The sequence below is a fragment of the Mauremys reevesii genome, linkage group 7 (assembly GCF_016161935.1).
Source record: "Mauremys reevesii isolate NIE-2019 linkage group 7, ASM1616193v1, whole genome shotgun sequence".
NCBI lineage: Eukaryota > Metazoa > Chordata > Testudines > Geoemydidae > Mauremys > Mauremys reevesii.
Genome location: NC_052629.1, coordinates 102,991,845 through 103,015,645, shown reverse-complemented (window position 1 = coordinate 103,015,645; position 23,801 = coordinate 102,991,845). Strand labels below are relative to the sequence as shown.

The 23,801-nt window shown below is 47.9% G+C and overlaps 1 protein-coding gene across 2 annotated transcripts in view; it reads right to left on the bottom strand.

Annotated features, from left to right (window-relative positions):
- Positions 1–7,226: 7,226 nt before the first annotated feature.
- Positions 7,227–23,801, bottom strand: part of COL7A1 (collagen type VII alpha 1 chain) — a 111,970-nt gene continuing 95,395 nt past the window's right edge. The window contains exons 116-123 of one of the 2 annotated variants that reach the window (XM_039547904.1): positions 23,550–23,603; positions 23,170–23,218; positions 22,778–22,810; positions 21,497–21,586; positions 20,411–20,506; positions 18,486–18,602; positions 11,267–11,446; positions 7,227–11,076 (exon numbers count right to left, since the gene is read on the bottom strand). In XM_039547904.1, coding sequence (XP_039403838.1) covers positions 11,027–11,076; positions 11,267–11,446; positions 18,486–18,602; positions 20,411–20,506; positions 21,497–21,586; positions 22,778–22,810; positions 23,170–23,218; positions 23,550–23,603 — 669 coding nt within the window. In that variant the 3' untranslated portion in view covers positions 7,227–11,026. The remainder of the gene's footprint in view (positions 11,077–11,266; positions 11,447–18,485; positions 18,603–20,410; positions 20,507–21,496; positions 21,587–22,777; positions 22,811–23,169; positions 23,219–23,549; positions 23,604–23,801) is intronic. The other variant, XM_039547905.1, reaches the window with a different exon arrangement.

Below are 23,801 nucleotides of genomic sequence, written 5' to 3'. Positions count from 1 at the left end.
TGACATTTTAATTTGTAATTATCTTACAAGGTGCTACTTAGCTCAGTCAGCCTCCAGCCCTCTGTGACCTCCTCCCAACAGCAACTTCACAGAGACCGTCCTGGGTGTTTCTTGCCAAAAAGGGTTAGAAGCTTGATTTTTTTGGTGACATTAGAGAGGGGAGAATTGGAAGGTTCGTTGGGGAGATGTAGGCCACAACTTTACCTTTGGGCCCTAAATTCTGAGGAATGTAGTTAGTCTGGGCAGGACTTCTGGGATGACTGGGTTTGGGAGGTAATGGATAGTAAGGTAACATGTCAATGGATTGGGACATTCCAGTTACCTTCACTTTTCTTTGTGGTGTTGGTAGCTGATCTTCTTGGTACTTTTGCATTTTTCCCCCTGATTAAAATGTTAATTTCCTCTTCATCTCATGCCCTTTATCTATTCCATTACCCAAGGAAATAAGCTCGAAAAACCTTTTCAGATTGGATCATGTCAATTTAGGGAATTTATCTCAGGATGGCAAAATAACAAGCTGAATGACCTATTAGATATTTCCCATGACTAAAACTTATGAGCTTTCCTTTGAACATTAAATTGGAGATTAAAAATGTAAATCTAAAGGTTTTTTTAGGCTCCCTTTTTGTCCTGCAATCTATTCTTTGATACCCATTTCCCTATGACGCAAGAACATTTTACTTTAGTTGAATCTATATTTTCTGCGGCACAAGCTAACAGACTGGTAAACTAAGGCAACAAGAGATTAAGTTATTTATGTAAAATCACACAAGTCAGTGGCAGGAATAGAACTCTTCTAGGCACCTGCTATAACCACTAAATCACAGTGTTTTGTATAGCCAAGTATCGAACCTGTGTCTTGATACCCAGTCTCTTCTGCTCGAAACACCAGTCCCCACTGCATACAGGTTAGTCACTTGGGGCCTCACAAGAAGGAGCTTAACTTGATCCTCCACAAACGTAGCTACCCTCACCTTGAGCTTCTCTCATCATTGGCCCAGAACTTCAGGTGCCACACATCCCCAAACTCATGTATCAGTCCCTCAAGTTTGAAAAAGAATTGAAGAGACCTTGTGCTATGGACACAGCCATGGCCACACATATCATTGCATAAGTGGTGGGATCAGGAAAGATTCCAAAAAAGGTGATTGCCTTATAAGCCCCTCATGGGGGAAAGATCTCCTATCAGACTGGCCTTCCCAACAAGACCTTTCCCTAATATCCAGGTTGTATTCGTTCTTCTTTTAACTCTAGTTCCTTATTCTTCATTTTAGCACTGGGGCCAGTGGGATTAAATCTCCATGGTGCTAGATTGTCATCCTGCAGGCATTTCTGTAGCTTTAATTCTGTCACATTTTGCATTATTGGTTGCACAGAGTGAGTTCCCTCAATGTATCCTGCTCAGTCAGACACTCAAGCCCCAGCACTGTTTTACTGAAGCTAGATGACCTCCTCGACTGTTAAGAATTCCTAGATCCCCAGGACAGGTTCGAAGAAGTGGTTAGATTTCAGATTTCCATTTTCTGTATGGTCGCACGGGTACATTTGCCCAAGATCCAGGGGAAGAAGCTAAAAATCACATTTGCTGATTGTGTAAAACCAACTTCTTATAATCTCTCTCTCTCTCAATTCAATCTTAAGCATTTTAAATACATGGCAGGAACCAGGTGCCAGAGACACAAATGAAAAGCATATGTTCTTTCCCAGAGGATCATAATCTATCACTTAAATTAGACCCTTAATTTATGGTAAAGTTTGAAATCTCACCTTTCCCAGTAGAACCTTCTGCCAGCCGTGTCCCCTTCAAATACAACTTTGTACAACTTCAACAAACTAGTCACACTCCACTGAAGTTAGCAGAGAGACTAGCTGAGTTAGGAGCCTCTTGCAACTGCTGCCTCTGAGTAAGGGCAGCACGCTGTCTTCATTCAGCGCCTTATTGTCACCCCAGTGCTGTCTCCTCCTCCTCCTCCTGCCCTGAGGCTGGGTATGACACGGGTGAAGAGGGTGTTAATGAGATTTTTGCCTCAGTACAGATGAGATCATCTCAGAGGGGTGGGGGGGGGAATGCTTGCCCCCTTCCCTGGCTCCCCAGCAGCACAATGAGCGTTTCAGGATATTCTGTGAATGTGATGCAGCAGAGTATTCATTATTTCATGTTTGACTATCAAGATGATTTTTCCATTTAATTGAGCACTCCTGCCTGTCATCCTTGTTTAATCATCTGAAGAGGGGGGAAAAAAAAACACATGCCAAAGCCTCAGGGAAGTATCAGTGACACTTCTGGATGAGTGACATTCTCAGACATCAAATATATCATGCTGTAAAAGGTTTTCTGACTTTTAAATGTGCTGCTTTGGAGCCAGCAGCCTGGATCCTCCTGGTTGGGGTGATGTTACTGTAATATGCTGGCAAGTGGTACATATCACATCACTGGGTGCTTATCCCTTGTAAGTAACAGTACTGCCCATGGCTATAGCCCCTTCCATTACAGCATCTCAAAGCACTTTACAAACATTAATCAATTTCACCACACAACATGGGTATCCTCTTCATTTGCTGATGGGGAAACCGAGGCCCAGAGAGGTGACATGGCTTGCTGAGTGGGGCATAAGGACTCAGGAGTCATAGTCCCCAGTTCCCTGGTCTAATAATTAAGTCAAATTATTACTGCACTGGGCAGAAGATGGACTGGATAACCCAACAGGACTTTCTAGCTCTTCTCTGGTTATTTGCACATTTCTAAGACACCTATCACCATTATGTACATTTAGAACAACAACAGGGCCTCCAAGGAGGGCATTCAGAGTCCTGTCCCCGGATCACAGATTGCACCTACTGGCTCCTGAGCCATTCAGTTGGCATAGTTAATTGCAGCAGTAGTGTTGCTCGGGCCCTTCCACAGCTTAGTTGGCGGGCTGAAGTCTTCTGAAAGAGATGAGTCTGTGAAGGTTGTAAGACTCATGCGTAGCTTGATTATTGGTGACACAGTGTTTCACAGATAAGGGCCTCTACCAAAAATGGCAAGCTCCCATGAGGTGAGACTTGCGTGTGGTCAGCCACATATCATCCCCAGAGACCAATGCTGTCACAGTTGGGTATGTAGGGAGAGGTGGTCTCTGAGTCAAGGTACAGCCCATCAGGGCTTCAGCGAGAAGGGCCAGGAGCAGACACAAAATTGACTTGGAAGCCATCATAGAGTTTGGGCATGATGTGCCCTCATCTAGTCCTTATGCCTAGTGGGGAGGAGGCTGCGTGCTGAAGCCCTGGCATTTCCTAGACAGCCTTCTGGGTCAGCCCAAATTCAAGGTGAGTCCTTTAGCCCCCTAAGAAATGCTCTCTTTGGCAGCTTTAGTGAGGAGGCAGGCTCAGACCAGCCTCTTTCACTGATGAACTATGGAGGGGGGCGGGGGAAGAAACGAACAACTGGGATCCTCCCTGCCAGTCACCGTATGAGCTTTAGCAAGGCACTTTACAAACAATACCACCACAGACTGACAATGATAGAAAGTGGCTGGATGCCAGCCTGTGGCTTCTTATGTGAAATGAGCTGGTGGGGCTTCAGCCTAGCGTGGACTGGTGTTGCAGAACCACCACCATCAAGTTGGCATTAACTGGAATCTCGGTTAGGCTCAGCCACCATCTGACCCCAAAGAGCCAGTGTGACTGATCTCCCCTCTCACCACTAGAGGGGGCCCTGTCGAGGTTCAGGCTGAGACACACAGACAGTGGTGGGGTAGACGAGGGAAGCTTGCCCTGCTGCTGCCCAAGCACGTAAGCTGTTCTTCTGATATTGGGAATGAGTCTCACCATCAAGCCAGCACCGTCCACTCCACCAGCAGAAATTCACATCTCCTCCCCACATCCCCCAACCTGTTTCAGCCTGCAGCTCTGCCTCTGCTGAGGTCAGCCAGTGAACATCAGGAGCCCACCAGAGGGTGAATCCAGCTCCAGGGCATCAATTTGGGGTAGGGCCCTACCAAATTCACGCTCCATTTTGGCCAATTTCAGGGTCATAGGATTTTAAAAATAATAAATTTCATGATTTCAGATATTTAAATCTGAAAGTTCACGGCGTTGTAACTGTGGGGGTCCTGACCCAACTCTGAAGGCAGCAGCGCATAAGGATGGCATGGTATGGTAATGCTGTGCTGCTACTGGTGAGGCACCGCCTTCAGAGCTGAGTACCTGGCCAGCGGCCACTGCTCTCCGGCCACCCAGCTCTGAAGACAGCACAGAAGGAAGGGTGGCAATACCATGACTCCCCACAATAGCTGTGTTAACCCCCCCGCCCATTCCTTTTTGGGGTCAGGACTCGTTTGAGAAATGCTGGTCTCCTCCATGAAATCCGTATAGTATGGGGTAAAAGCACACAAAAGACCAGATTTCACGGTCCATGATGCATTTTTCACGGCTGTGAATTTGGTAGGGCCCTAATTATGGGATGAGGCTGGTGACAGCAGTCACAGTCACACTCACGCACAATGGGAGAAAGCCAGTTGTGAGTGAATAGATCTGCTTTGCCTGGCCAGTTACTCCTGCCACACGCACACTGGGGGTCTTTGTCTGATGCTATTAATAACCGTGTTCTGCGGCTTAGGCCTGGAAGGCTTCAGGCTATGTTAGGGGACCACTGAACGGCCCCCGGGGCTCCCCACTCAGAGGCTGACTGGAAGTTGAGTTGATGTGGTTGCAATGACACATGTGTTGGGATACCCCTTGTTGTGCCAGCTCTTGCTCAGGCCAGGCTGGAAGTGTGCCGGGCTCAGATTTCCAGCAGCCAGAGTCACGCACTAGGCCACACTGGGCAGAGATGGGTTATTTTTAGACATTTTTGGTTTAGCTTGTGTTTTGTTGAGTGGGGGCTGTGCCTGGCCCAGGAGCGGAGTAGGAAGATGGCAGCTGCTCAAATGAGTTGAGGCTGCATAGGACAGGCAGGTCCTTTGGTACAGTGGGTGCTAAAGCAGCAGGATCTGAGCCTCAGGTCCTGTGGAGTCTCCCTTTACTGGTGAACAAGTGCAAAGTGCTCTGAGCACAGGACAGGGAGCAAGAGACTCCTGTGTTATACTGTCAGCTCTGATACTGCCTCCTTCTGTGGCTCTGGGCAAGTCACTTTCCCTTTCTATGCCTCGGTTTCCTCTTCTATAACAAGAGACAGCAGATACCTGGGGATGCCTCACAGTCGGGTGTTAGGGGCCATTTGTTCATGTCTGTAAAGTGCTCTGAAGATTACGTCTACTATAGACTCAGCCATTTGAGTACAGAGTAAGCACTGCACAGAGGCCAAGGAGTGGCTGGACTGGGGGACCTGTAGGGTCAGAGAACAGAACCTCACTCTGCTCCCATATGGGTTAAAGACTCTGCTGGAAGCACAGGGCCGGGGTGGATTCTTCCTTGGCGTGTCCAGGAACTGTTAGGGACCCTCCTTCATCCTTTGCTCAGAAGGAGCTGAGTGCACAGTCTGCCTGTCTTGCATCCAATGAAGTGGGTATTGACCCATGAAAGCTCATGCTCTAAAACGTCTGTTAATCTATAAGGTGCCACAGGATTCTTTGCTGCTTAGTCTGCCTTCCAGCTCTCCTCCCATTCTCAGTGCTGAGCTCAACACAGAAACGTGCCTTCTTGATGCCTCTCATCTTTGCAGGTAATAGAGAATCTTGTGTTGTTGCTTATAGGGTCTGTCACAGTCTGAGGGCTTCCATTGTTGGCCTTCAGCGAGGGCTGGGTTCATTTATGTACCAACAGCCTGTCCTGCTTTGCTAGCTGAAGCCATGAAGAGGGCAGGAGAAAGAGAATGCAGGGAACAGAGGCCTTCCTTATTGAGTGAAATCTGCCTGCCAGCTCATCAGAGCAGCTGAAATTAGACTGAAGGCGCGGATTCATCTAAAGCATCGGAAATATTATACAGAGCCACAGTCGCAGTGACACAGTGTGTGCTGAACACATAAGCATTGGAGCTCTCATGCCCTAGCCCTTGCTGATGACTAAGTTGCTGACGTGGGCAGAGTGTCACCCAAGAAGTCACACGCTTGGTCATGTGACTGAGGTGTGCAGCACCGCTGAGTGGAGCCACAGCAGAATATTAAACTTAGTGGGCTAGTTTCTGTAATTCGCTGGCTGCAACTGTAAAGACACACCAAACGGGCAGGAATGACCACATCCACTTGACAGTTTGCTGGGTGAATTTCAGTTGGCAGGGCACCCGCTCTGGGTTCCTCAGCAATAAACCCCAGATGACAAGGGTCATGTCCTCACAGCCTTGGGGCCAACGTGTGGGCACCAGGGAGGCGGTTACCAAGTGCAGCCTTCTTGGAGCGGCAGGGAAAGACCCTGCTTTTGCTCAGAAGATAAAACTGCACAAGTCTCAATACTGACTGCACCTGGGCACCACCAGAAAATGAGAGGGGGTTGTTATTGTAGGGTTGCTCCCAGATGCTAGACTGCATGTACTGGTTAGTTATTGAAGGGCAAATTGCCAAGAGTTGGATCATCTTAGTAGAGCTGCATGTGAGCACCAGGCACTCATGTTGGTTTGCTATCCCCAGGTCACCCGTGAGTCATGGCTTTTCATATGACAAGGAAAAAACAAATGCAAGTTTGTGTTTTTCAAAGAAATAAAAACAGAGCAACAAAGATTTAGATGGGCTTTGTAAACCGACTTAAGAACAAAAAGATTAGGCATATTTCGGGCAACAAAACTTCAATAGTTACCCTTTCAAAAATAATTATTTCAGCCTTGTTGAAAGGCCTTGAAAGAAAGCAGATCCTCTCCCATTTAGTTAACTTAAAATGGGGATCTCACCAGCAAAAGGGACAATTGATTCTGGTGCTGTAATGCCCAGTCCCCACGGGGCCTGGGTATACTCCATTGAACTCTGAGGGATGACAGGCTAAGTCAGTCATTTCACAGCAGCTGACTGATGACAAGTGTATATTCCTGACCCAGACAGGTGGCTTTCGCTACTTTTCAGCCAGTCGCAGTAGCAAGTTCAGGCTTGTGCATCAAATTGGGAACAACCCTCATACACTCTCCATGGGGCTCTTTAATGGCAGCTGTGAGTCTTGGCACCAACTTGCTCCTCTCTATTACAGGCCAAAAAGCAAAAGGGCTGGATAAAGTGATGGAGAGAGACACACATTTCTAAAGGCCCCCAAATTCCAGCAAGTGAAGAGTGTAGAAACACTGTGAGGCAGCGATGAGCAAGAGGTTCTGTGGTGAGCAGGGAGAGGCACAGCATTAGACAGACAGACTGGTAAGCCCAACAGAAATGAGGTATCACAAACTTTTATTTGCCAGATTTTGAGTTTTTGCACCATATGACATGAAAGGCACTTGACAGAAAAAACAACCACAACCACCCAGCATGACTTGCATCTAGATTCTGCGGGAGCAGTTCAACATCAGGAGCAGTAACAAGCCTTGTACAGTGTGTACCTGAGCAACTGGAGTGACACAAAGTAACACGCTCTGGATGGTGCTGTGAGCTGCCTGCTTTGCTTCCATGGCAAGCAGATCGAGCAGCTACAAAAAGCAACAGAGGCTGGGAGGCTGGGATCGTAGTCACCCTTCTCTGAATCTATCCAGACAAATCTTCCTAAAGTCACTGCCAGGCAGGGTGGTATTTTGCCTCTTTCACAGCTGTTGCCAGGCGACACTGTAGTGAAACTCACCACTGGATGCTGACAAACACTTCCCCCAAAAAGATGCAGGGAATATGCTGATAAGTTAAGTTTATTAATGATCTACAGCAAGGTCACATGGGCCCAGATGTAAGGAGGACGGTGGTTCTCAATTTCCAGGGGACCTTTATGGAAAAAGCTGAAAGATTGTTTCCATTGTCATTCCTGCACATCGCACAGTGCTGGATCCCTGTGAAAGCACTGGGCACTGACCCAGGCATCCCATGGGAGTGGCCAATCCATGCAGGCTGGGAGAAGGTCTGTCCTCAACTGAGTCAGATGTTTTAGTGCCCATTACTGTAACAAGGGGCTTCTCACTCACACCCATTCTTCGAAGATCTAAGCCTGACAAATTCAGAGGAGGTTGCTGAAAGCATCGCAGCACAATTCCGGCCAGCTGGGCAGGTGACATGACACATCAGCAATTCTAAGATACTGCTGGTTACTTAGGACTGTGTCAGGAGCCAAGACCTCAGAATTGGGCCATTACCAGAAAACACAGTAGTAGTAGTAGTAGTAGTCATCTTTAATAAGGATCTGAACTGTAATCAAAATGGAGATCCACAGTAAATGCACTGAGATCACAACAGTGCTGCATACGCATGTCTTCCCAGGCATAGTTCTTACTCTGTACCGTTGAGCCAGGCAGTCTTTCAATAGCAAGACTGCCCCACCACTCGAAGCCAGGCACTTTGTACCTAGACTCGAAACACCAGTCACATTTCCCTCAACTACACCTGTTTCAAGCCACTCCACAGGAACATGATCTGATGACTACAGAAACAATCTTTTCGAGTCACACTGCGGTTCCCCAGTGAAATCTGTCTGTGCCTGTATTTTAGCCCAGGGTGTTCCCTCGTTAGCGATCATTACAATAACTGCATCAGATTCCAATTACTGCAGCTTTAAATGACACCTCCCTTGCATTCAGACACACAGACACATGTTGTATACATATATACACACACAGTGCAGCAATATATAGATATCATATATACACCCACCCACTGGAATGGTTTCAGATCTGACGGTTACCCTTGTTTCCCTTTTCAGAACAGCTGTGTAAAGATGGGAGGTTTGTATTGACACTTTACATAACTGAAAGAGAGTGCGAGACTGTCCAACCGGGGGCACAGCGTTTTGGGTGGGGAAAAGGGTGATGGTATAAAACCAGGATTGCAAACAGTCTTTACAAAGCTTTTAAAAATGCCGTACGATGGCAGGAACTTACAATAGCATAGCACCATCCTCAGTGTTTCCCTGATTATTCTCATAACATGGTTCAGCACCACTAGGTTAAATAAAAGCATCGTTAAAATGGCTGTGGATCAATGTGCATCATACAGACAAATCCACACACGCACACACACGTACACAAACACGCTTTGGCCTTTGTTTGGGTTTCTTCCAATACTGTCACTCTTGCTTGAGAATGTTGGTTACTGTTCAGGATTAAGGTGAAACTTCTTCAAATGAAATTTATTTTGGAGAAGGTGGGGAATGTTTCCTTTGACAGATTTGTTGCTTTTTCATAGCTGTCTATGCCTCCCCCAGTGGCATAAGAAGCACAGATGTTATAGCCTTAACCCCTGTGAAGCCCCTGCCTGGAACCTGAGAGGTTAATTCAATTAGTAATTGAATAAAAATCATGATTTTCCAAATCCCAAGTCTCTACATGGTGTGAAATTTGCAAATGGTCCTGACTAGAGTTTATCTGGAATCCAGAATTAATGTTTACAACATCCTGATTTCTTTTCTTTAAATCAGAAGTCTTGGATATTCCCAGTAACCTCTGTAAAATCACCTTTGCCTGGGCACAAAATTGCACCGGAGGTCCAGCCAGGTGTGAATTGAATTTCCCAGCAGCTGTTTTATCCCAACTGAATGTTTGCAGACATCAAGCAGCACACAGTGCAGGGGAGCAGCACACAGGAGATGTAGCTAACATCCAGGATTTGGTGGAGGCCAGCAGGAAAGTGCCTTTAACAAGCCCTACTCACCACCCTTAGTTATTATAAAATGGTTTGAAAAAAAAAAGGCAGAGATGATGGCGAATGGAGTGTGCAAACAGTCTGGTCCTACTGGAGCATGGAGATTTGAGACACCAACCAGGTCCTTTCCTCCTTTGGCAAATCCTGTTCTGGAGCAGAACAGATTTCTTGGGGATCTAGAGGGAAATGCTGTTTTGGAGCAGAACAAATTTCTTGGGGATCCAGAGGAAAATGCCCAGACCATGAGAGAGAGAGGCTGATCTCCACTGCCAAGCAGTAAACCATATTTTGCTATTTGCAACGTGCTTGTCTGCGAGGGCTTCTGAGCATGGAGCTAAGAGAAGAGTTGGGCTGAGAATGGTGGAATTGCCTATAGAGAAAGTCCCTGGCTCTGGCTCTTGCTGGGGGCCTGAGGAGAACTGACACCTAGTCAGTCTCTCCCAAGCCATGAGATCGCATCTCTAAGATTCAAGGGCTGCCCAACTGAGTTGTGTTTCCTCCTCTCCGATACAGTCCAAATGCCTGGGATATGCCAGGAGAGGAAGGCATCCTGTATGTTCTATTCCTTTGGGTGGAATTGCCAACAGCCCAACGAGTCCCCGCAAAAGACAAACAGCAAGAGAAAAGAAAGCACAGAGTTACAAGCCACAAAGGAGCATTTCCAGTGCCTGGGGAGTGGAGTGGGGCAGCTTCCACGCAGAAACCAAGAAGATTTTACCCTTTGGAGAATTAACATCATGCGAACTTTGGCACTGAATCCAGGGGCTTTGTGCATTTATGCTGCCATTCACAGCTCTGCTCATTGAGTGAGTGGTTCGCCAATTCCACAGGAGCAGTTTGGCTAGGAGACATTCAAGCTGGCTAGTCCATTTCACAAGCAGGGGCCCACAGGCCTTTGAACCAGAAATAAAGCAGGTGGCAATATGAACAGGTTTGGACCAACTAACGCATTCTGTTCTTAACCAGCACCAAATAAGTTAAAAAAGCTCTAATTCAGAACGGTTGGGTTTTTAAAGAGGTTATAGATCTTTTTTTTCCATTTGATAAAAATTTCACCTTAATTTAAAAATAATAATAAAAAGTAAAACCAAGAGCAGCACAAACACTCATTACGAAATAGCACCAAGTCTCTGCTCCAGCAAGCTGGCATGTGGGGCAGCGCTGCAGGGAGCAGAGATGGCAACAAGGAGCGTCTCAGACCAAACACACCATGTGTGTCTGGGACCTGGGGGAGGCCCAGGGTAGGTTCCTCTGTAGGAGCCTGTAAGAGTCTTTCACTCAGAGGGCAGGTGGGGTCTTCTCTCCCTTTGGTCAGTTCCCCCTTGGACAGGGAAACCCCACTAAAATAGGGTAGTTTACGCATTCCTCTTCCCATCTGATGTGTTGTCAGCAGCAATTTGGGCATCTGCAGAGAAAGAGGAAAGAGCAGTAAAACAGACGACTAGGAGTCAGGACCCCTACACCCCAGCACCTAAACACACTGGTATTACAGCCTCCCTATTTTCACCTACATTCTTGGCTGAATCAGCACAAAGGGACATTTACTGTCCTAGATCTATTGGCAATGGAGAGGAGCGGCACTGCTGGTCCCCTACCTGAATCTGCCTGGTGCCTGCATTGGAGATCACAGTCCTCCTTGGTGTAGAAACGGTTGAGGTTCCCCCTGCAGCCGCTGTAGACGAAAGGCCGGCACTCTGCCACTTTTTGGTTATAATACCACCTGAGTGTGAATCTGCTGCAGTCTCCCTCGTCCAGGGGCAAGCTGCAGAGGTCAGCTGGGAGGAAAAAAAAGTGAACAGAGTTGCTGGTTAGGTTCCCTGGGTCTGAGAGAGATAAGAAATTGATGCTTAAAAATCTGCTCTGACATAATACCTAGCAAATCATCATCAGAAGACATTAGGATGCCTCTTGCCCTTCAGAACCCAAGGCAACCCCCCAGTAAGGTACAGCTAGAGAGAAACGGAGAGGAGCCAGATGGGGTTGGCAGTTTATATGTGAACGGAAGGCACTTAAACATTTTGCATTGGTCATACTTCTGTGGAAAGGAAAACTGAGGCATGCCACCTCATTGATTTAAAGGCTGAATGCCAAACTGATTTAACTCTGGAAAGCATTGATATCTGTAGTGCGTTCACACCAGCTGAAAGGGAAGATGTGTCTGTGCTGCAAAACCACAACATATTTTCTAAACAAGCCAGGGCAGACACACTTGGCTGACTCAAAATCATTAAAGAAAGACCACAGCCACCTTCCAGCAGATCTACAGGCCTACTGGCAAGGTGCAGGAACAAATTTGTACAGAAATACAAAGCATGTTAGACCCAGGAGTAATTAAAGAGTCTGACACCTTTTGGGCACCACCTGTGGTCTTGGTCCCTAAGAAAGATATCACTGTAAGGTTTTGTGTTGATTACAGATAACTCAATGTGGTTACAGTACCAGATGCTTATCCTATGTCTAAAATAGAGGATATGCTGGATATCGTAAGCAAAGCTAAATATCTCAGCTTTTTTGATTTGGTAGAGGTTATTGAAAGATTCCCTTAGATGAGGCTGCACAGATGGACACCGCTTTTATCACCGACATGGCTCTGAGTTCACAATGTTACCATTTGGGTTAATTAATGCAGGGGACACCTTTCAGAGGCTGGTCAGCCAAGTGTTGAATGGTTCACAGAGGTTTGCAAGGGCCTATGTCAATGACATTGCAATGTTTGGCAACATTTGTGCTGCTCACAAAAAACTCTTACAAACGGTGCTGTCAAAGCTCAAAAAGGGAGGCCTACCCATAAAAGCCACTTAAGTGTCAAATTGGAGCAGCCAGAGTTCCTCTTTTGGGACACTGGGTAGGGAGAGGTCAAATATCCCCATAACCCTTGAAAGTTGAAAGCACAGTAAATTGGTCTATACTCCAAACCAAAAAATAGGTTCAATCTTTCATAGGTCTGGTAAACTATTACAGAAGGTTTGTGTATCTGCAATCACAGGTCTATGTAAAAAGACAAAGCCTAATGAAGTTGTATGGACAAAGGCATGATAAGAGAGTTTTGATAAGCTAAAGAAAGTTTTGTCCAAAAAAGCCTCTTCTAGCTGGTCCAGATTTTGATAAAATGTTTGAACTGTGCACAGATGCATCAGACCCTGGGTTAAGAGCTACCCTGATGCAGACAGGGGAAAACAACAAGAAACACCCTATTGCTTTATTAAGCAAGAAATTGACGCCCATTGAACAAAATTATTCTGTCATAAAGAATGTTATGCAATTGTGTGGACAGTCAAGCAGTTTAGGCCCTATCTTTTTAACAGGAAGTTCAGAGTTTTAAGGAATCATTATCCATTGATCTGGTTAAGCAAAATTAAGGCTCAAATTCTAAACTTCTGCACTGGAGATTTATACTACAAGAACTTGATATGGAGATTGTGCATACCAAGGGAGAAGAAAACATGGTGGCAGATGCCCTGTCCGGGAAAGAGGACCCTTACCTGCTACCTCCAGGTCAGCCAGTGGCTAACCCTACTGCAGCTTTGTAAGGATGGCGGTCTGATGGAATACACCCCTGTATTCACACCCTAGGCACTATTGTAATAATCTTTGTATAAAGTATGCCTTGTAAAGTATCATTTCAAAACTCAATTTGCTGGTCAGTACTATCCAGATAAAATATGCGTGGCAACACTGTATGTGAAGTTGTAAGTGTGGCACTACACCCCATATTTGTCATAATAATATTATTATGATATGATTATGGCATAATTATGATGCATTTTGTACAAGATGGGTCATGAAAGGTGTCATTGGAAAAGTTATAATTTACTGGATAGGAGTATCCTATTTGTATGCATGTATCATTTTTGTATCTGAAGTGATGAATATTGATTATGGATCTGTATTTCAAATGCGCTTACTCTGGAAAACACCCATAGCCAGCCTTTCAGGTACAACAATGAAGAAACCTGACAGTTAATGGTTCACCATCAAAGACAATGGGCTGTGGAATAGCTAAGCCTTCCTGTGAACGTTTCAGCCAGCCTGTAAGTAATGGCTTCTATGACTCTGCAAGGGCATGTGACCAGACCACATTTCTCTGGACTCCATTTTGGGTTCCTGTATTTTTCCACAAACTGGGCTGGGAACTGTTTTCGGCACATGGGAAAGCTATATGAGGCAGGGAGTGACATCATCTGTTGTTCTTCACTCCCGCACAACTCAACACCTGAGAGACGCTCCGAAAGAAAAGGACTTGGAACGGGGGTGGGGATCCCAAGCTGCAAAGCAAATGCAGCCTGTGCCTTGAGAATCTGCAGGCCTGCTTGTATCATCAGCCAGGGTGAGAAATTATTAATTCAAATCCTATCCTTCTAGTATGTTAAGCTTAGTTTGTGTTTTTGTTAATTTACTAGACAATCTGCTTTGCTCTGTTTGCTATCACTTATAATCTATCTTTTTGTAGTTAATAATCTTGTTTTATATTTTAACCTAAACCAGGGTGCCTTCAGGTATCTGGGGAAAACTCTCAGTTTAGTTACCAGAAGTTGGCATATTCCTCTCCATATTGAGGGAGAGGCGAACTGAGTAATAAATTCATACTGGTCAGGATTTTGATCTGGGCAGGATGGTACAGCTCCTTGGTTCTAGGCTGGGATTAATCTCGGCTGTAGCCTTTCTATTGTAGGTTCATGCAATGGCTGGTCAAAGCCTGCATGTAACTGCAGCTTGGCGTGTCCCTGGCTGGGTAAATGCTGGTGGAAGTGTAAGACCGGGAGTGGCCTAGAGCTTGTCACAGTGTGAGAGGGAGCTCAGGCTGGTCAGTCAGAGGGCTCAGGGGTACCCCAGTTCCAGGTGGCACTCCGGTGGGAACCCATCACAATAAGGTCCCCCTGTATCATGTTAAGAGTGCATGTTCAAGACCTATGTAGCACCAAACAGGTCTGTTTGGAACAAAGAAGTGTATGTTTGCCTTAATTTGCAGTTAAGCAGTAAACAGAGTCATCAAGCCGGAAGGGAAAACAAAGGAAGTTCAAACATGTAGGAAAAACAGCAGGGAACATCCTGCCACACAGACTCTGTCTCCTACTTCTCAGCTGGAAAGTGTTTTTCAAGACAGGAACAAACTATAAAAAGAAGGGGAAAACACCCCAGGATACCCCCCCTCTTTCTCTCCCCCTCTGTCTCTAGCATTGCACCTAAAATGACAAAGAAAAACAGGTGCTGGACTCTGGGGGTGGGGCACGTTAACATTGCTGGAAGCATGTGGTGAGACATTTTGCTTGAATTTAATATAGTTTGTTAAGTTAGGCACTAGTAGGCGTTTTATCTTTATTTCTCTGGTAACCATTTCTGACTTTTATGACTCACTACTTGTACTCACTTAAAATCTATCCCTTTGTAGTTTATAATCTTGATTTCCTGTTTTATCTAATCCAGTGTGTTTAAACTGAAGTGTCTGGGTAACTCTATTTAAGGTAATAAGCCGATATATTATTCCCTTAAAGGAATAACGGACTTAAAATATTTGTACAGTCCAGGAGAGGGCTGGGCAGTACAGGACATATATTGATGGGGGGAAATCCAGGACTGAGGGCAAGTTGGGGTCACTCTGCAGTAGAACCAAAGCTGGTGAGAGCCAGAGTGTAACTGGCAAGGTGTGGCTTGCATGCTGTTTGTGAGCACCTCAGGTGGGAGCTACTTCAGCAAGGCATTGTAAGGCACGCAAGGTTGCAGGACAAGGGTGACAGGCCCCCACTGGTCTGAATTGTATCCCTGTATGTCACAATACCGTCTCACCCAACCCTGAAGGTCAGTACCTGGATCCTATGCTGGCACTATGTCAGCACTTTAGATAGCGTTGTCAGTCCTGAACCCTGATACTAAGATTTAAATCTGCTGGATAAACCATCCGCTCTTGAAAGCCTATCTGCTCCATCCATGTGCTTCAAACCTTGTACTGGATTGGTGGCTGAAGCATTGTCAGAGAACCAAATGCAACCAGTGATCACCCTCACCTTTACTGTGGCTCTAACACAGGGGCGGGCAAACTTTTTGGCCCGAGGGCCACATCTGGATATGGAAATTGTATGGCAGGCCATGAATGCTCAAGAAATTGGGGGCTGCGGTGTGGGAGGGCGTGAGGACTCTAGCTGGGGGTGCAGACTCTGGGGTGGGGCCAGAAATGAGGAGTTCAGGGTGCAGGAGGGGGCTCTGGGCTGGGGCACACGGCTGAGGTGTGGGTGAGGGGGTGAAGGCACCGGCTGGGGGTGCAGGCTCTGGGGTACAGGAGGGTGGGACTGGGGGTGTTGGAGGGTGGGACGGGGATCATGGCTGGAGTGCGGGAGGGGTCAGGGATGCAGGCTCTGGGCGGCTTACCTCAAGCAGCTCCCGGAAGCAGCAGCATGTCTCCTCTCTGGCTCCTACGCGGCAGCGCGGCCAGGCGGCTCTGCACACTGCCCCATCCGCAGGCGCTGCCCCTGCAGCTCCCATTGGCTGTGGTTGCCGGCCAATGGGTGCTGCAGGGGCAGTGTGCAGAGCCCCCTGGCTGCCCCTACGCGTATGAGCCGGAGGAAGGACATGCCGCTGCTTCTGGGAGCTGCGCGGAGCCATGGCACATGTGGAGTGGGGCAAGCCCTGGACCCCGCTTACCAGCTAAGGAGTTTGAGGGCCAGATTAAAACGTCTGAAGGGCTGGATGTGGCCTCCGGGACGTAGTTTGCCCACGTCTGCTCTAACAGATGCCACAATGCAGTGCTGTGATCTGGATACTTGAAGCGTTGCCGTTTGGGACCTGTAGTCTTTCCCTGAGTGGCTGCTATCTGCTCCATTTCATGCAAATTAGCAAGAAACATTGCTCTTAGCAAAGTGCCAATATTATCTCTGCTGTATTGGATGCTCAGTATTCAGGGCATTGCTGTTTCTTGGAGGGGTAAGAATCCTCTATAGAATCCTCTATAACATGGCAGGGCACAGAGACTACAAGAGGAGGATCTTTGTTTTCCACCCAAAGGTTTCCTTTTTCTTCCTTCCTTCTGCACAGTACAAAAGAGTTTTTATTTATTCAGCTTAACAGCTGGGAGACCGGCACCACCTCCTCCCTGCAAGCAAATCCCAGATCTCTACCATACTACTCAGGGGTCACTGTCAGCACAGACCACTGAGCTTATCAGTCCCTTTACTGGGAGCTGGGAGAAGAAATTGGGTCTAACAGTTTCAAAAGAGGGTGGACGAGGAAAGTGGTGGCTCCACCTTTGACAGGAGAGTTATCAGGCAGGTCTGCTTCTTATCTTCCTCAGAGGTCTCTCTCCTCTGCTGGCCCTGCTCAGGAGCTGCCCTGGGGGTGATCACTTTTACAAACAGGGAGTAAAGTACCTGTTTAGGAAGTCACTGTTTGCCAGAGGAGAAGCTTCCTAAACCTGACTTCCCATATGTGGGGAAGAAGTGGAAAGGCTAATGGATGGACTACGGGTTCAGGAAAACCTCTGGGTTTATTTCACAGAGGCAGTGCAAGACAGGAGGATGGGTGGGTCATATTCTAGATCTGGCTTGCCCACAAGTATCAGGATTGAAAGGTGGAAGATGCTGGCTTCCCTGAACTGTAACAAAGCCCTCTCTCTGACCACACCATGCACAGGTCACTTGCCCTTTCAGCTCAAGATCAGAAGTCATAAAAATGGCGTCCCAACTTGCATGGGGAGAAATGGCAACACAAAAGTAGCAGAGTCACTTGAAAATCCTTCAGAACTTAACTGTTGTACATCATTGCTATGCTATCTCCTCTCCTGGTGGCAACCTTGTGGTCCTCCTTTTTGCTAGAGCTTTCTGTTGGGATCTACTTTTTATGAGACAGGAAAGGCCAGCAATGTCCTGGAACCCTTGTGAAATACCTCCAGGGACCACTGGTTCCAAATTTTCACACCCAAATAGCCTTATAGAAAATCAGCAGCTTTAGACCTTAGAGAGAAGTCTTCTCTCCTGATTATCCAACACCATTCAGTGAGGTCTCCATAAATGTCAATTTCAAAGTCATCATGCTTCCCATTGGATGTGACATCTACTGTCCGTGCCAACATTATGGCTAAGTCCTGGGCTCATCTACAGGGATCTAGGCAACTAGCTCTTAAATCATGTCTCAAAGCAGAGCATAAAAGCTTCCTTTCTACCTCTTTAAGGTTACAAGGACTTATTTTCTGCCCCATTGATACTGGAGGTGTCCACCTTGCTGCTGCATTACAAGAGTTGATTTTACTAAATAGCAATTACAATGCACATGGTTTTTGAATTTTAAATGCAGGCTACCTAAGCTGAGGTTTCACATAAAATACTACCACTGAGCATATTTAACAGGAGGATCCCGCCTTTTTTCCTGGAGAGGCCACTTTCGTTGTGCCTGAGAAGGAGTTCAGACTCCATGGCCCAACGAGTCCTTGGCTTCTCTGTCACAAGTGAGATCAAGTAGGGAAATGTTTGCCAGCTATGCTGTGATTTTGTTTTGTGGGTGCTTGTCCACTAAGAACTGGAGACCCACCCACTTGTTTCACATAGGCCACCAACCAGCCTTCAGATGGTAACAACTTCCACTGGGCCAGGCTGGTACAGTGACTGAGAGGTGAAAGGCGCTGTATCCTGTTCCCATCTCACATGCTAGACAGCCTCACTGCAGGAAGCAGTCAAGCACATTGACTTTACCAACTCCTAATGACTAGGTTAGAAAGGCAGAGGACCACATAAAACCAAGGCTGCTTCTTTTTCTCTGCCCTCCCCCCCTCGAGAGTCTCATGGCAGGTCTCATTTTCCTCAGAGCTGTTGGAAGGTTAAGGAAACTCACCATCGCTCAGCATGGTGCTCTCTGTCCCATCAGCTTCCAGGCCCTCTTCGTAGTACTCCATTGCGTAGACATGCTCATACTCAGGGTCATCTGTGTTCACAACACGCACCTCGTGCCCTGGAAAATAACACCGGCCATATGAGAAGGGCCATGGGACAGCGAAGTGCAGGGTCGGAAGGGCAGGTGGATGAGGTCACTGGGCTTGTTGGACGAGGCATGTGGGAATTCATCCCCCATCATTCCTAGGATGATGACAATTGGCCTTCAGCTTTGATTCTGGGAGCAGCTAATGAAAATGGCAGATTCAGTAACAAGCCTGGTCAACATGCCACGGAGTTGCCCGGCTGGTGCACTGGCTTGTCTGCACAAAGGTAGCCAGGGGAGGCTGCACTGCCCAGTGACTAGCTGTACCACAGGGGTCACTTGCCTGAAGGTGCAGCACAGGGAACTGTGTGGCTACAGCTACACTAGAAAATGCTATGCTCATTTTACTGGAATGGTCGCTATGTTGGGAAAATGGATAGAAAATGTTCTAGAGCAGACAAGGGGTGTGTGGGGGCAGGGCACAGGAGAAGCAAAGGTTGTCACCAAAAATGCTAACAGTTAAATAAATGGGGAATGAACACACTCCCTGGAGACTTATCTCTGCAAATCTCTGTGCCCTACCTCAATGGGACAACAGAGAAGCTGGAAAAGGAGCTAGAGCAGGGGTGGCCAACCTGAGCCTGAGAAGGAGCCAGAATTTATCAATGTTCATTGCCAAAGAGCCACAGTAATACATCAGCAGCCCCTCCCCTCAGCTCCCCCGTACGCTCCCAGTGCCTCCCGCCCACTGGCAGCCCCGCCGATCGGTGCCTCCCCCTCCCTCCCCGCACCTCCCGAACAGCAGCTCCTTCATGGCGTGCAGGAGGCTCGGGAGCGGGGGGGAAGGGGACAGGAAGGGGTGGAGTGGGGGCAGGGCCTGTGGCAGAGCCAGGGGTTGAGCAGTGAGCACCCCCTGGCACATTGGAAAGTTGGCGCCTGTAGCTCCAGCCCCGGAGTCGGTGCCTATACAAGGAGCCACATATTAACTTCTGAAGAGCCGCGTGTGGCTCCGGAGTCAGAGGTTGGCCACCCCTGAGCTAGAGGGAGGATTTGTGCCACCTTCACTTACTACTGGATGCAATTCAGGTTTAGATGTTTATCCACCAACCTATGCTGCTTTACAGTTCACTTTCAACCAGCTGTGCTGTAGCATCCAGCCAATCAATCCTTCCAGTCATTCTACACATTTGCCTTCATGTTCCCATCATTCTTCCCATACCTTTCACCCCCTCAACCTATGAACCCATCCACTCATCCACTCTCCATCCATAGTCACTCATCCACACCCCGGTCATCCACACATCCATTACATCACATACCCCTCAATAAACCATGTGACCATCCTGCAGTATCTATCCAAGTGATACTCCTCTCCTCTCTCTACTCAGTCTTTTATCTTTTCCATGACTCACTCCATCATCCTGAGCACCTCCAGCTCCAGCTGTTGACAAATAACACACTCCTTTTCTGCTCTCACTCACACTCCTGTGTCCCTCTGATCAGTTGATCCAAAGACGGTTGGGGTTTGACAACATAGCAAAGACATCCCTCTATGTTCTGTGTCACTGCGAGAAGGCAGATGCCTTTCATTAAGTCATAATACAATGGCCCATACCTAGGTGCATCTTAGCATTAAGGTAGTAACAAATAGCTAGAACTCTACTTTTAAATGGCCTGCAGCTGCCTTAGGTTCTCTGAGTTACTGTTACAGAAGGCGGGTATTGCAATCACTTGGTACCTGCAAGTGAAGGACACTGTAATAGCAAAGCTTCTATGCACGACTCACAAAGACAGCACCGGAGAACGAGTATTATGACAGGGCACAAAGAGACGAGACTCACCCTCCTCTTCTTCAGCGTGTGACAACTTAAGCACAGGGACTAGATGAGCATTAACAGACGGGAGTGGTTGGGTGGATGGATAGTTGGGGAGAAGACCTAAGAGAGGCAAGGACACAGCACAGACATCAAACAGGACATGAAAAAGACTGACATGGCTCCCCTCCCCCCGATAAACCATGGGCCAATGCTCAAGAGCAGCATCAGCGCTGTCCACTTCCAGGGCTGCTAACAGCCAGCCAGACATGGTGCAAAACTAGCATTGCGTTGGAGACCTATGGGAGGAAATAGCCATTACGGAGAGAAGCACCATCGTTTACTGGAATTTACAGGTCTGGACCACCTCTTGCAGCTTCCATTGGACACTGAACAACAGCACTTTGTCTGCATCAGCCCTGGCTTGTGGCATAATCATTGTAGTTGTATCCTCCTGCCTCTGATGGGACAGGACCTCTGGGACACGGGCTATACAGAAAAATTCATCCTACCTACTCCACTGCAAGGTGATGGCAATATAGATACTGGAAATACCAGCAGAAAGAGACCTGCAGGCAGGGTGCTTGCACAAAGGGCAATATATTCTCTTCAGATTCCCTTCATCCACCCCATCACCTCAGTAGAACTGGGCTTCCTGAAGCCGGCAGACATGCTCTTGAACACAGTCCTTGGTGGGTTAGAGTTTGAACGATATACAAAAACAACGAGGCAACTGCTAGTCAAACACCAATGGAGGACAAGACAAGACACAGACGAGCACAGTACAGGTCTTCCCAGATATGAAGCAGGCTCATTCATGGCTCTGGATGAGGCATGTGGTCACAGATTCTACACACAAATAGGAAGGTACTACAGGAATGCTGAGAAGCCTCTGAACACTGTGCCCTGTACGAATGACGCCTCTGATTCTAAACTCAGCCTTTTCCCAGCTTGGTACAGCCTGCTGGGTCTGGCTGGAAACAGTGTGGAATTATCTACTAGAAGATAATCTCTCTCACTCTCTCTAGCCATTCAAGGATGGAGTCTGCTTGGCTCTGCTCTGGGTGGGTTTGGCACGGGTGGTTTAGAAAGATGCTCTGCTTTCTCAATCACCTGTTCTGCCGTGATCCTGATTTCCTCTGGTATTTCTTCTTCCTCTCCTGGAAGATTTTTGTCTGTTCCTTGCATGTGTCCCCCATCCTCCTTTGAGAACAATCAGGCAAATAATTCATGTCACGTTTGCCCAAACATTACCTACCTCTGCGTCGTAGCTCCTCCTTGCCATGCTTACGCTGCTGGCTGCTCCGCTGGCCTCCTCTTCAGCTGTTCTTTTACCGTTTCTGGGAACCTGCTATGAAACCCTCCTTCCTTCTTCCCCTTTGCTTTCCTCACCAGCCCTCTCTTTCCTTCCCTTCCCCCACTCACCTCTTTCTTCCTCCCCTGATCCATACCAGACTTAGCCCTTGTGCAGGAACGGATCTCACCCTGGATGAGTCTGTCAATGTCCTTGTGACATCTTATTCTCCTTACTCTAGTGTATTGGCTACAGTGATTTCTCAGTCCTGGCTTTTACAATAATTGTTCTTTTACAAGCTTGTTACCATATATTTGGTGCCTTGGTATCACAAGTATTGGCTTCTCCAGGCACAACTACCCATAAGTAACTCTGCCCACTGGCAGTCTGTCCAAAGTGAGTGGGAGAGAGCCGCATTGGACCCTGGGTCAGAGAAGGGATGGCTGCTGTGATGCTCTGTTCGCTATCTTGGTGTAGCATGTCAGATGCTGTCTCAGGTTGGGGATGCCCAGTGCAGCACTCTCCTTTTGCTGTCAGATGCCTGGCCATGCATTCCTGTCCGGCCTCTGGAGCTCTGCTGAGACTGCCCTATTGGCAGTTCTAGGCTTGGCGTCTACTGAGTGCTCCTTGCCTATAGGGATTCTCTCCCTGATGCTACCCCCTCAGAATCCCCACTGCACTCACTGACACCCCGAGTGCTGCCAGACTTGAGACCTTACTGAGGAATGTTTCAAACTGCACCATGTCACTCATCACCTCTTCTGCCCTTGCCGCTCTAGCTTCCATTATCATCTCCTGCTCCTGGCTTAGCCAGTCACCCTCAGTGACAGCTCCCCTACCAACCCAGCCACTCTTGCCAAGTCTCCAAGGGCTCATTGCCAAGCCAGCATCTCCACAGGGCTGCCTCTTCTGTTGGCAATCAGTGCTACAGGGCTAAGCTAGCTGCATGTGACCTTCCAGCAGAGGCTATGCCCCTTTCATGAAACCTGCTACATATCTGGGAGAATGGACCTGCTCGTCAATGACAGGGCTGCTGCTGCTCAGCACTGCAAATTGGGATTACAGGGTGCACAAGGGGGTTACAAGAAATCAGTGCTCACGTGGTTCAGAAGAGGAGAGCTGCCCTCCGCAAGCTGTGTGGAGAGAAAGAGAGAAAAGAGGAGCTTAATCCATGGGGAAAGCCTTCTCCAGCATCCTGGCACTTGGCACAGGCCTGCCTCACCACCAGGTACCAGGAAAGGGACAGAGAGCCAGACTAGACTGATAGGCCCCTAATGCTCACATGCGGCTGGCACATTGTACTCTGAACACCTCCAGATGTGGGAGTCATGGCACATGCAACGTCACCGAAAGAAGGGGAGAGGAAGGGGCAAAGGGACAGAGGGCGGAGAAGGAGACAGCGAAGGGGACGATTCTGTAGTGATACGCGATCGGAGCCGTGGTGCTGCTGAGAAGTCAGTCAGCCCCAAGTGGAAGGTGAAGCCTCACTTACCGCAGTGCTGACTCATTTCCTGCCTGACAAATGCGCGGATCTCTTGTTCCTGCAGAGAAAACCAAGGGAATGAAGAGAGAGGGAAGAGATGCCTTCCGGCCCCCCAGCCCACCATGAGCCTGCCTCAGCTGCTCTGGGGATCACTGGGAAAAGAGCAGTCTCCCCCCACTCCAGCAATCCAACACTTGAGCCAGACCTGGAGGGAAACTGTAAAGGGGAAAAGCCTCGAGCCTGCCATGCAGGAAGGCATGACAAGGGCCAGTCCCAGCCCCTGGGAGAGGGAAGTATCCCACTGCTCTGACTGACTGCGCAGTAGCACTGATGTGTTGTCATTGCGGGTCAGGGCTTTGCTCCAAGACCTCAGGGAGCTCTCTTCTCACCGTCATGCCAGGGTCCCCCTTCTCTCCTCTCGAGCCTTCGAGTCCCGGATTCCCCTGAAAACAAGCCAAACAGGAAATCAAGAGACATGCTACACAGTCAGCAACCCCCTGAGCCAGGAGACACCCACCCTCTGCAGAACCCTGGCAGCCCCCTAGGAAGCTCTCCTCTTTGCCTGATGGAGGTGGGGTTCAAGGTACAGCGAATATGTCCAAACAGAGCCAAGCATTCAACCAGGCAATGCACAACCAACG